At 52.9% G+C, this 12442-nt stretch overlaps 1 protein-coding gene across 1 annotated transcript in view; it reads right to left on the bottom strand.

Annotated features, from left to right (window-relative positions):
- Positions 1–218: 218 nt before the first annotated feature.
- MLPH (melanophilin) overlaps positions 219–12442 on the bottom strand; it is a 47812-nt gene continuing 35588 nt past the window's right edge. The window contains exons 6-12 of the mRNA XM_064287384.1: positions 11765–11950; positions 10997–11152; positions 9250–9342; positions 8210–8284; positions 6056–6119; positions 1378–1478; positions 219–245 (exon numbers count right to left, since the gene is read on the bottom strand). Of these exons, the coding sequence (XP_064143454.1) occupies positions 219–245; positions 1378–1478; positions 6056–6119; positions 8210–8284; positions 9250–9342; positions 10997–11152; positions 11765–11950 (702 nt within the window). The remainder of the gene's footprint in view (positions 246–1377; positions 1479–6055; positions 6120–8209; positions 8285–9249; positions 9343–10996; positions 11153–11764; positions 11951–12442) is intronic.

Below are 12442 nucleotides of genomic sequence, written 5' to 3' on the forward strand. Positions count from 1 at the left end.
ATGGAGCGGGCTGGCTAGAGGGGCCGTGGGAGCCATGAGTGAGTGTGGGTGAACTGGAGATCTGAGCAGTGTGGTCATCTCTCAGGGTAGCCCATGATGGGGAGTGTTTCTTCTTGCTTTTCCCCAGGGCAATTTAGGGCAGAAAGTGCAGAGCAAACATAGGGACGACAGTGTGGGGCTTCTTGGTTGATTTGTCCTGTTCCCAGTGAGTCTCCCCTTCAAGGCTGGTGGGCCATCACCGGCTTCTGTGAAACAAACATGTGCACACATAAGTGTGCACAGACTGGAGTGCACACAGACACACACACACTTGTGCACAGTGATACACACATGAATGTGCACATCGATACATGCGTGTAAGCATGTGCACAGGTGTCCATATGTGAATGTATACACAGATATGCATACATGAGCATGCACACTGATACACACATGTGGGTGTGCACAAGGTAGATACACATGTGAGTGTGCACACAGACACATTCATGTGTGCTCACCAACACACACGAGTGTGCACACAGATAGCCACATGTGAGTGTGCCACATGAATACACACATGTGAATGTGCACACTGGTACATGCACGTGCATGTACACACAGATACATGTACATAAGTGTGCACGCTGATATGTTCACATGGGTGTGCTCAGATACATCCACATGAATGTGCACACTGATACGCACATATGAACACGAGTGCACACACAAATATATGCATACGAGTGTGCACACAGATGCATGCACATGAGTGTGCACATAGATGTATTCACATGAGTGAACACAAGTACACACAGGAGTGTGCACACAGAAATACACATGTGAATTTTAACACACACGTGCATGCAAGAGTGCACACTGATACACACATGACAGCGTGACACACAGATAGGACCCTGTCCAGTGCCATTGTTTCCTGGGGTCTGGGAAGAGCCAGGAGGCTGGGTCTGCAGAGTCCCCTCCCGGAAGTCGGGGGATGGCCTCTGGCTCCAGGACCCTCACGCAGGATTCAGCTGAACAACCTTTACAGCACTGGGGTGGGGGGTCCTGGGGAGAGTGTCCTCCTGGTTTCAGGGTCTGTCACCTTTCCTGGAGCTGAGACCCACCCCTGGGACAGCGAGGCCACTTGGGATCCAGCATCCATTGTATCTATTTTAATATTTCTTGGTTACCATATTCTCTGGTTTCTTTAATAAATGTTTCCTGTTTTCCATTAAATCTTTTGCAGATTTTACTTTACTTTTTATCTTTGATTCTCTGGTTTTAATTCTTGTTAGGTTATCCCAATTTCCTGTACTCTGAATGCTTTAATATAAATACGTAAATCTTACAGGCCACAGAATTTTAAAGACTCTTCCAGAAATGAGGTAAAAACATTACCGCAAATATGTGGTCGGCTTTCTCCTTCCTCCCGTTGGGGTTTCTCTGGGTCAGGGAACCACGGTATGCTGATTTTCTGTCAAAGGGTTCTTCGTCGCTGTCTTTGGGGAAAACAGGAGGGGGGACTTCATTAATCACAAACTTAGCCTAAACAAGAACCTTCACCTCCTAAACTATTTTAAAAGTAGCATAAAGTATTGACACAGCCCCAGTTTTCACAGCATTAAAAAATTTTTTAACAGAGCGTTTTCGTTTTAGCAGTGTTGCAAATAAACATTTCGGTCCATTCTTTCTCTTTTGCTTTGGAGCAAGGATTCCAATCCACCCTCACTGTGGCCCCAGAGATCCTCGCATGGCAGAACAATAGAACGCTTTGTCTTAGTGTCTGGGTATATCCCCGACTTTCCCGTTAATTCCGTGATGTGAAAATGGGCCAAGGGGTCTGGGAACTCGGACCCTTGGAATAGGGGAGCTGGCCTCGGGGCTATGGCTGCAGAGCTGGGGCATTTGGCCTCAAATTCTAGTTAACCGCGTATGCTCATTCTCACAGGTGAGCACACTCCGGTGGGGTGGACACCAGCCTTTCTCCACCTTTGTGTGTCACGCTGGGACCCTGCCTGGCACGTGGTACAGGTGTGCGCTCCACGTGGGGGTGAGCGGAGCTGCTCACAGGCCGTGTGGGCTGAGTGTGCTCAGCCCCTCCCAGCTCACGTTCAGGAAAGTCTCACTGGCAGCTTGGCAGTATTTACACCACGGGCGTTGGGAGGTGCTACAAATCTGGGCTTTTTTTTTCTTTTTTGCGAGCTGGCTTATAGCACACCACTTTTTGGGCAGAGTAAGTTTTGCCTGGCCTCGGCACATGTCTGTGCCCTGGGATGAACCTCTGCAGAAGGACTCACCTAACCCGGGAGATCACAGCTTCTGAGCAGTGAGGGCACATGCGGTCCTTCAGACCTTGAAGCTGCCTACGTTGGGCCAACCTTGGTCACATTCCGCAGGGACTGGAAATGGGGCGGAGATGGACGTGAAGGCCAGAAGCCTCAGCTGTGCTCTCCAGACCCTATAATGCCGTGAGCTTCAGAGCTGGCTGGCGGTGGTCTCCTGGCTGCTGGCTGACCACCGAAGGGTGCTGGCTGACCACCAGAGGTGTTGACTGACCACCAGAGACCGCTGACTGACCACCAGAGACCACTGACTGACCACCAGAGACCACTGACTGACCACCTGAGGTGCTGACTGACCACCAGAGGCTGCTGGCTGACCACTAGAGGTGTTGACTGACCACCAGAGACCACTGACTGACCACCAGAGGTGCTGACTGACCACCAGAGACCACTGACTGACCACCAGAGACCACTAACTGACCACCAGAGGCTGCTGGCTGACCACCAGAGGTGTTGACTGACCACCAGAGACCACTGACTGACCACCAGAGACCACTGACTGACCACCAGAGGCTGCTGGCTGACCACCAGAGGTGTTGACTGGCCACCAGAGACCACTGACTGACCACCAGAGATCACTGACTGACCACCAGAGACCACTGACTGACCACCAGAGGCTGCTGGCTGACCACCAGAGGTGTTGACTGGCCACCAGAGACCACTGACTGACCACCAGAGATCACTGACTGACCACCAGAGGCTGCTGGCTGACCACCAGAGGTGCTGACTGACCACCAGAGGCTGCTGGCTGACCACCAGAGGTGTTGACTGACCACCAGAGACCACTGACTGACCACCAGAGACCACTGACTGACCACCAGAGGCTGCTGGCTGACCACCAGAGGTGTTGACTGGCCACCAGAGACCACTGACTGACCACCAGAGATCACTGACTGACCACCAGAGGCTGCTGGCTGACCACCAGAGGTGCTGACTGACCACCAGAGGCTGCTGGCTGACCACCAGAGGTGTTGACTGACCACCAGAGACCACTGACTGACCACCAGAGACCACTGACTGACCACCAGAGGCTGCTGGCTGACCACCAGAGGTGTTGACTGACCACCAGAGACCACTGACTGACCACCAGAGGCTGCTGGCTGACCACCAGAGGTCCTGACTGACCACCAGAGACCACTGACTGACCACCAGAGACCACTGACTGACCACCAGAGGTGCTGACTGACCACCAGAGGCTGCTGGCTGGCCACCAGAGGGTCTGACTGACCACCAGAGATCACTGACTGACCACCAGAGGCTGCTGGCTGACCACCAGAGGTGTTAACTGACCACCAGAGGGTCTGACTGACCACCAGAGACCACTGACTGACCACCAGAGACCACTGACTGACCACCAGAGGCTGCTGGCTGACCACCAGAGGTGTTGACTGACCACCAGAGACCACTGACTGACCACCAGAGACCACTGACTGACCACCAGAGACCACTGATTGACCACCAGAGGTGCTGACTGACCACCAGAGACCTCTGACGGACCACCGGAGACCTCTGGCGGACCACCAGAGACCTCTGACGGACCACCAGAGACCTCTGACGGACCACCAGAGACCACTGACTGACCACCAGAGACTTCTGATGGACCACCAGAGGTGCTGACTGACCACCAGAGGCTGCTGACTGGACAAAGTGTTGCCGTTGCACAGCCAGTCATGGAGAGGACTCAGGGGCCAGCCTGGATCTCCTGCTGTGAACATGACCTCTGGTATTCTAGCCCAGGAGGCCACTGGGAAATGCCCTTGGGCAGCACGTGGCACTCCAGGAGCCCTTCTGGCAGCCCCCCAGCAGGCATCTTGCTTGTCGACTTGCCCTCCTACCTGTGGGCCCTGGCAAAGATTCCCTGCAGAGGCCTCGGTGCCAGCTCTGTTGTGGGTCAACCTGATCGTGAGCTGGGAGCTCTGGGGCTGCAAAGAGAGAGCCGGAAGGGAGGTGGGGGCAGAGGAGACCAGGTGGAGAGAAGGGGGGAACAGGGATAAGCGGACTGCCACGGGGCCATGAGGAGGGCATGGACAGCCTCCCAGAGTTGACGCAACTGTGCTTGGCCCTGAAGGACGGACGAGCAGGGCTTCACTCCGCAGAGATGGAGACGCAGACATGCAGGGCGGAAGGCATGCCGATGTTGCTTCTGCTTTGTGTGGAGGACCCTGACACTGATGTGTGGGCGGGAAATGTGTGCTGTCCAGTGTGTAGACAAGAGCGTGCACCCAGGTGGGGTAGGGGCAGGCTGGGGGCCAGCCTGCGGGCTGAGGGCACACGGCGGGAAGGCTGGCTAAGATACCTGGCTTCATTCCAAAAGGCCAATGGGAGCCAGCGATTGTTTGTGAGCAGAGGCAGGGCATGAAGAGGGCTACCTTTAAGACTATGGCTCTGGTGGAGTTTGAAAGATGAGGTGATGAGGGCAGAGCTCAGATGGAGGGCCAAAGGCAGAGGGGATGGGCTGTGAGCTGGTGAAGGGCCACTCCCCTATGGTGACCCACATTGGGCTGCCATGAGAGTAACAGGTACAGTGGCCAGGACACAAAGGATCCTGCAGCCTTGGTGGTATGCCGTGCAGGCAACCAGACAACATTCATCCAGGACAAAGTTGATGTCCTTGTCACCACCAAGACATCAAAAACCAAGCTCACTACCATGAAGTTGATCCCGACTCATGGTGACCTCATGTGCTATAGCCTTTTCATTACCAGAGGTTCCTATAGCTACCACTTACTTTTTCTGCCTCTGGGGTATAAGAGCTCAGGCTGCTAACCAAAAGGTGGGCAGTTCAAATCCACCATATGCTCTTTGAAAACTCTATGGGACAGTTCTACTCTGTCCTATAGGGCTGCGATGAGTCAGAATCAACTCGATGGCAGCAGGTTTGGTTTTGAAGGTGCTATGCCACTGACAGTACGTGCTGCTGGCCGGTGGGGACCTGCGTAACCGTTTGAAGTGGAAGAGATGGGCGTGTGCCGTAAAGCACTGTCTCGGCAGGGTAGTGCATGAAGCGGTACTGAATCAATATTTTTGGTAGGAAAAATACGGATTTTGAAATTTTTTGTGTGGTACACATATGTACCGATAGACACTGAGGGTAGGATTTTGGGGACGAGGACAGAAAAATATCCATTTTTACCTATCAAAAATTCAGACACACTCAATGATTCAGCATGCATTGCGTTAATGAAATCACGTGGTATTAACAAAAAATCCAAAACAGGAAATAACTGGGTGTTTAAAGGGAGAGAGTAGGCCTGAGCTCCTTAGGGTTTCCGTGGCTGTAAATCACCAGACGTTTCTTCTGTGGCCACTGGGTGGGTTTGAACTGCCAACCTCCAGGTTAGCGGTTGAGCGAAAACTCTTCGTACCACCCAGAGGCCTCACTGAAACACCAAGGAAGGCTAAACTATGCTCTGCCCTTTGTGTACAAAGGACGAGAACTGTGTACCATCTTAGGACAATTTACATTGCAAAGCATCGAAACAACAGTAACACCGTTGTATGCTCGAGGGCACTGGGTTTTCTGGGTATGTTTAGAGCAGCAGATCCCAGCTACCTAGGAAACCAGCTCACTGCTGGTCTTTCTCTGTGCCCACACCCTCTAGGGTGGCTGGAGCAGCATCAGGAGAGATTTTGGGGTGTCAGGGACATGAGATGGGGTGTCCCATGGCACGGAGAGATGTCCACTCCCCTGAACAACTTTCCCAGACCCCATGGGAAAGGAGGGAGATGGTGACTCTTACCTGCACTTTTAGGGGAGTGACTGAACTTCCTCTTGAGAAGGTGGGGTACAGCCAGGACCTGGAAGAAAGAAGATGGCGCGGCTTCACCTAATCCTTATGATTTTTAGGACACCGAGGGCTAGCTTTGAACTTCTCATCATTCCCCCAGATTCTAAATCAATCAGGTCATCTGTCTTCTGCTCTCTGGCAATATTTGAACCTTTAACCATATTCAAATGCACGTTATCAATAAATTAAGTACCAAAGGCCTGCAGAGAAAAAGAGAGGCATCGCTTCTGGAGAACTGCCAACTTTGGGGGGTATGACAGGAAGAGCCCAATCTCAGCTTCACAGACCTGGGTACAAATGCCAGTTCTAGCACTTGCCACCATGTGACATGGGCAACTTACCCTCTTTAAGCCTTGGTCTCCTCTCTTGGAAAATGGGCCAGTACGCCTCTTTACAGGGAAACTGGGAGATAGATAGGTGTTGGTCTCACGTCTTTTCCTCCCTCACATGGTGTGGACTGAAATGCCCATTTCCTTGCCAATTAAGAAACTGGGTATGAGAATGATTAAGAAATTCATTCTCTGATTTGCCTTTTCCAGGGTGAGGAGAGATAAAATAAACTAATTCCCTTAGAAATACTTTCTAACAACTGGCTTCCTGGGATTTTGCTGGCTGGTTTTGGCATGCACCATGGGCCAGTGAAGGGCTGGGGACGTCACGCTCAGGGTGCCTGGGGTGAGACCCCTTTGTCACTTAGGGTCCGTGTGATCCTGATCAAGTATATTGACCTCCCCTAGACTGCAGGAACAACCTGGAACAGATGCCTGGCTTCTTCTGGGGTGACTGGGAATGGAGCCCCCTAGTCATACCTAGAAGCCCTGGTGGCACCGTGGTTAAGTGCTAGGCTGCTGCTAACCAAAAGATGGGCAGTTCAAATCTACTAGCTGCTCCTTGGAAACCATATGGGACAATTCTACTCTGTCCTATAGGGTCGCTATGAGTCCGAATTGACTCGATGGCAATGGTTTAGTCTTACCTAAATTCAGGCGGTCTCAACGGCACCCTCCTGGGGTGCTCCGTCTCTGTTAATTACCCGCCACCTTCCTGCGGTGCCCATGTTCCCACACAGCCCTGTGTGTGTCTCACCCAGCAGCCAGCACCTTTGTCTCAGGTGGACTGTCCCCAGGCTGTGCCTGTGCAGAAGGGTCCGAAGTGACTGGGAATGTGAGCTGTTCAGGGAGGCCCTTCAGAGGAGACAGTGGTCTAGCCCCTCCTCCCACACAGCATGATTCTGGGGTGGACGTACAAGTCTGGAGAGTGCTGAGAGCTGCCCTGTAGGACGAGCCAAGGTTGCCCTCTGTGGGACTCTACTCAACACAGATCTGCTCACCTCCTTCCCTCCCAGCCCCACTTCCCACTCCCTGTCAGGTTTTTCCTGGGACTTTGCTGATGAACAGCTCCTCAGAAGCCCCTTTTCAGTGTGTGCCTCTGAGGAGCCTAAAGGGATTGTCACATTCTAAAGTCTATGCATTTCAGTGCTGTCATGGATGGATTTGTGTCCCCCCAAAATATGTGTCCACTTGGCTGAGCCATGATTCCCAGTACTGTGGGATTGTCCACCATTTTGTCATCTGATGTGACTATCCCGTGTGCTGTAAATCCTACCCCTATGATGTTAATGAGGCAAGATGACAGGGAGTTATGTTAACAAGGCAGGACTCAACCTACAAGATTAGGTTGTGTTTTAAGCCAGTCTCTTGAGATATAAAAGAGAGAAGCAAGCAGAGAGACCTGGGGACCTCATACCACCAAGAGTAGTAGGAGAAGGCGTGCCCTTTGGACCCGGGGTCCCTGTGCTGAAAAACTCCTAGACCAGGGGAAGATTGATGACAAGGATCTTCCTCCAGGGCCGACACAGAGAGAAAACCTTCTCCTGAAGCTGACGCACTGAATTTGGACTTCTAGCCTTCCAGACTGTGAGAGAATAAACTTCTCTTTGTTGAAGCCATGCACTTGTGTTTCTGTTACAGCAGCACTAGTTAAGACAAGTGCCACCATGCCAGGGGCTGCATGTATCCAGGGACCTGTCACTCTTCTGCAAAGTTGTCCCCATCTTTTGTTCTTTGTCAGCCTCTTGAGTTTGGGTGGAAGAACACCTACCTTGACCTCACTTGAAGGGTCTGGATTTGGATCCTTGGGGCTCTGGTCTAATTTCCCAAGTCGAGGAAGGAATACCTGGAGGGCAAGGAAGAAGCATTGGATGGCCGTTCTCTTCAAATACTTGGTCAAGGATGCTGGGGTGGTGTGACAAGTTTGCCCCCACCTCCACCCCCCCCCCAAAAAAAACACTCCAGTGCCCTTGGACCGGGGTTGCCAGATTTAGAGATAAAACCACAGAATACCCAGTTAAGTTTGAACACCAGATAAAGAATGAACTTTTTTTAAGTGTAAGTATGTCCCAAATGGAGCCCTGGTGGTGCAATGGTTAAGTGTGTGGATGCTAACTGAAAGGTCAGCATTTCAAATCCACCAGGTGCTCCTTGGAAACCCTATGGGGCAGTTCTACTCTGTCCTATAGGGTTGCTATGAGTCAGAATCAACTTGATGGCAATGGGTTTGGTTTGGTTTATGTCCCAAATATTGCATGGGATATACTCATACTACAAAATTCTCCCTTGCTTATCTGAAATTTGAATTTAACTGGTGTTCTGTATTTTTCCTAGCAGCCTGTCTGGGACTTCCCTAAGAGCTCTTGTATTCTTCCACCAAATTTCCTCATCCATGTGGTTTTGTCGGAGGAGAACTGACTAGAATCAGGAGACAAGGATTTCTGCTCCTGGGACAGGTCCCTCGGCAGCTCCATCCATACATCCTAGTCACCCGTTGCTGTCAAGTGGATTCCAACTCATAGCAACCCTATAGGACAGAGTAGAACTGTCCCATAGGGTTTCCAAGGCTGTAATCTTTAAATAAGCAGATCTATCTTCAGTTAGAAATGACAACAAATAACAAACCAAGAAGAATCATGATGCAGGCATGATTTACCAACTAGCTATTAGGAAACAAAGGCTGCAGTCCAAGGAAAAGGGAGGTGGCTGGCTCAGGGCTCCTGGTCTCAGCCCACAGTGGTGACCCTGGGCTCCTGGGGAGATCTTTGAGGGCACCCACTCCCCCAGGGGCCACTGTGCCCCTCTGCTCACCGGGATGTTTGACTTCTTCCGGGGCTTTCCAGAGGGCCTCACTGTGAGCCCTGCAGCCTGCAGGGCTGCAATCCTGGACTTGATATCAGACACCTGGGAGAAAAGCAGACAGACAGGTGGATAGGCAGAGGACACTCAGACGGAACAGAGGGAGCTGCCGCCCCCTTCTTCACTCATGGAGCCAATTTTACGTTTGTTTGCCCTTATGAAGGGCAGCCTAAGCCGAGGCACTTCCTAGTGGTCCCATTCATCTTCCATGGTTGTTGGGGAGGGGGTTGGGTGTTCCTTGATGACCACCTACCAGGTGGAGGGAGAAAGGGGATTCATACATGTTCTGGAGGCACATCAGGAGGTCTGGCTCCCGTCAGGGATTGAAGGAGGGGCAGTGATTCAGGGAATGGCTTGGCTGGGGCTCCAAGGGACAGGGCCCTTCTTTAGGGGGCAAGGCTCCATGGAGGTTGGCCAAACTGCTTTCCTGGCAAGATTTCAAATCCTACCTTGACCCAGGCACTCTGCCCCCCGCCCCCCACTGGCACCATTCTTGCCCTACCCTTAGAGGCTACGCCTCCAACAGCAGCAGAAGAAGCTTATGAACATGGAAACCAGGTCTGTCTCTCCTGGTTCAGATCCCTCCAACAACTCCCCAGATTCTTCCTCCCAGCCCTCAGGGCTCTCTGTGATCTGCTTTCCTCCCGGGCCTACCTTCTGTTCCCCTTACTCCCTCTGCTCCAGGCTCGGGGTTCCACTGTGACCCTTGACACACCAGGCTCGATGCCACCCCAAGGCCTTTGCCCTTCTGTCCCTTGGCCTGGACTCCTGTCCCTAGGCTTCCCATGCGGGCTTCTTCTCCTGATGTCTCTCCCTGCCCCCTTATGGAAGTAGCCCCACTCCAGCACTCTATGGGTTAATATTGCCTTCACAGCCTCCTCATGAACTGATGGATGTTGTTTGTTTGAGTCTCTTTTCTCTCACTAAAATGTGAGCTGCATGAAGGGGGTGCTCTGTCTAAGACCCTTGCAGCCGCAGCTGCTGTGCCCTGCAAATAACCTGCCACTTTCTAGGCATCTGATGACAGTTTGTGAGTTCAGGAGGGAACAGAGGATGAGAAATCCTCAGCCTGGCTCGCTCCTCCTAGTGCAAATGGCTATGGGTGATGTGGCCCTTCCTTGCAGAGGATTGGGCACTTGGCTGATGAAAAGGGAGAGAAGGGGTGGGGGTGCTGGCTGTCCCCCAGGTCTGGGTGACCCTCTCTTCTCTGTAACTGTCCAGTCCCATTGGCTGTCCCGGGGGCCCAGATGCTTTGGCTCTGTATTTTCAGTCTTTGCACACCAACACCGTGACACATCCTGCACCCAAACTCAACTCTGCAATCCACCACATGGGATCATGGGGGTGACCCTCGGGGGCAGAGTCCTATCCTGAGCCCTGGTGAGCCCTAAATTCTGGGTATGTCTGGGCTGCTCTGCATGGGACAGGGAGTGGTAAGTACTCTGCCCCTTTCCCTGTGTTGGAGGCCCCTGGCTGCCCCTCACCAGCTCCAAGTGGAATAAAGGACAGGGTAGGGGCATTCCAGGGGGTGGGCACGGTGCCTACAGAAATCTCCAGACTCATTTCCTGCCTTCATGAATGCACATGCGGAGCCAAAGGGGAAGGGGCTTTGGGGCGGCTTGTTTGCAGTGTTGGACCTGCCACACCTTCTCTGTCTATCCTTGCATCACCACGAGCTCCCTCCACCCGTAGGGGTTACCTCACTCTCTGCCTGCTTGACTTGGGAGGCCGCCACAGCCACTCTGTCCTCCAGCTCTGACAGCGCCTCGTCTGTGGTCCTGGTGGGTGGGGCGTGGTCCTGGGGGCCTTGAAGCTCTGTGTCCCATCTGTCTCTCTGTCTTCTGGTTGCACTCACCTGGGAATGGGAAGGGCTGTAGGATTCCCACCAAGATGGGTCCCCAATGCTCTCTTCTCCCTCCACTCCTGGAGCTGCCGGCCAGCTGCCCAGCCAGGGGCCAGTCACCCCTCGTGACTCCCGTCATGGGCCTTCAGCCTTCAGCCGGCACCCTGGGTTGGCCGCTGTCAGGGATTGAATTGTGTCCCCACAAACAGGTGTTAGAATTCTAACCCCTATACCTGTGGATGTGATCCTATTTTTAAATAGGGTGTTATCTGTTATGTTAGTGAGGCCATATCAGCACAGGGCCAGTCCTAAACCTAATCACTACTGAGTGATGACCAGAGCAGGTTAGATGCCACGTGAGGACCGTCTAGAGCCAGGGAGCCACGGAACGCCTGGGAGCACCTACAGGGGAGGAATCCACATGGCCGGAACTGTAGGACAATAAATTCCTGTCCTTTAAAGCACCCACTTGTGGTGTTTGTGTTACAGTAGCACTAGGTGACTGAGATACCACCTGTGCTGAGGGGGCTGGGGGCTTTTTACCAATGGTTGGGTGGCTGCAATCATGGGTTCCAGTCCGTACCCTCCCTGTGTCCTAGCAAGACACTCCAGTCATGGCCTCACCTTTGGGGCCACCCCTGGGAGGCCCCCACTGGAGGCACTCCTGTTTGACTCCGCTGATGTGTCCTGGCCCTCCTCTTCCTCAGATGAGGTGCCTTGGTCACTGACGTTGCTGGTCATCTCCTCCAGCTTTCTCCTCAGGGTCTCCTCTTCCAGGTCGGTGTCCGTGTGCACGATGGTGACGAGGGGCTGCAATGAATGAGTGAGTGAACTAGTGCCCCTCCTCCTGACGGCCCAGAGCCACGGTTCTTGAGAGGCTGGGCTCTGGGCACTCGGCCATGTCCTGGACCACTGCTGAAGTTCCCACAGGATCTGGTCTCCATCCATCCCCTAAACCACTTTTCCCCAGTCCCAGCCCTACAGAACCAGGCTCTCCCCATGGCTGAGAGCTGCCATCTTGAACAAGACATCAGATTTCCTTGGTGGCTATGGGTGGCCCTTATCTGATTGGATGTTATGTTTTTACGATGAGCTAACAAACCTTCCCTCTGCCCCCCAAATTGGAGTCCCTGGGTGGTGCAAATGGCTAACATGCTTGGCTGCTAACTGAAAGGTTGGAAGTTCACGTCCACCCAGAGGTGCCTCAGAAGAAAGGTCTGGTGATCTGAGAGATTGCAGTCCTTAAAGATCAGCTACTGAAAACACTGCACGGCGCAACTCTACTCTGACAAACACGGGGTC

Source organism: Loxodonta africana, chromosome 6 (assembly GCF_030014295.1).
Source record: "Loxodonta africana isolate mLoxAfr1 chromosome 6, mLoxAfr1.hap2, whole genome shotgun sequence".
Taxonomy (NCBI): domain Eukaryota; kingdom Metazoa; phylum Chordata; class Mammalia; order Proboscidea; family Elephantidae; genus Loxodonta; species Loxodonta africana.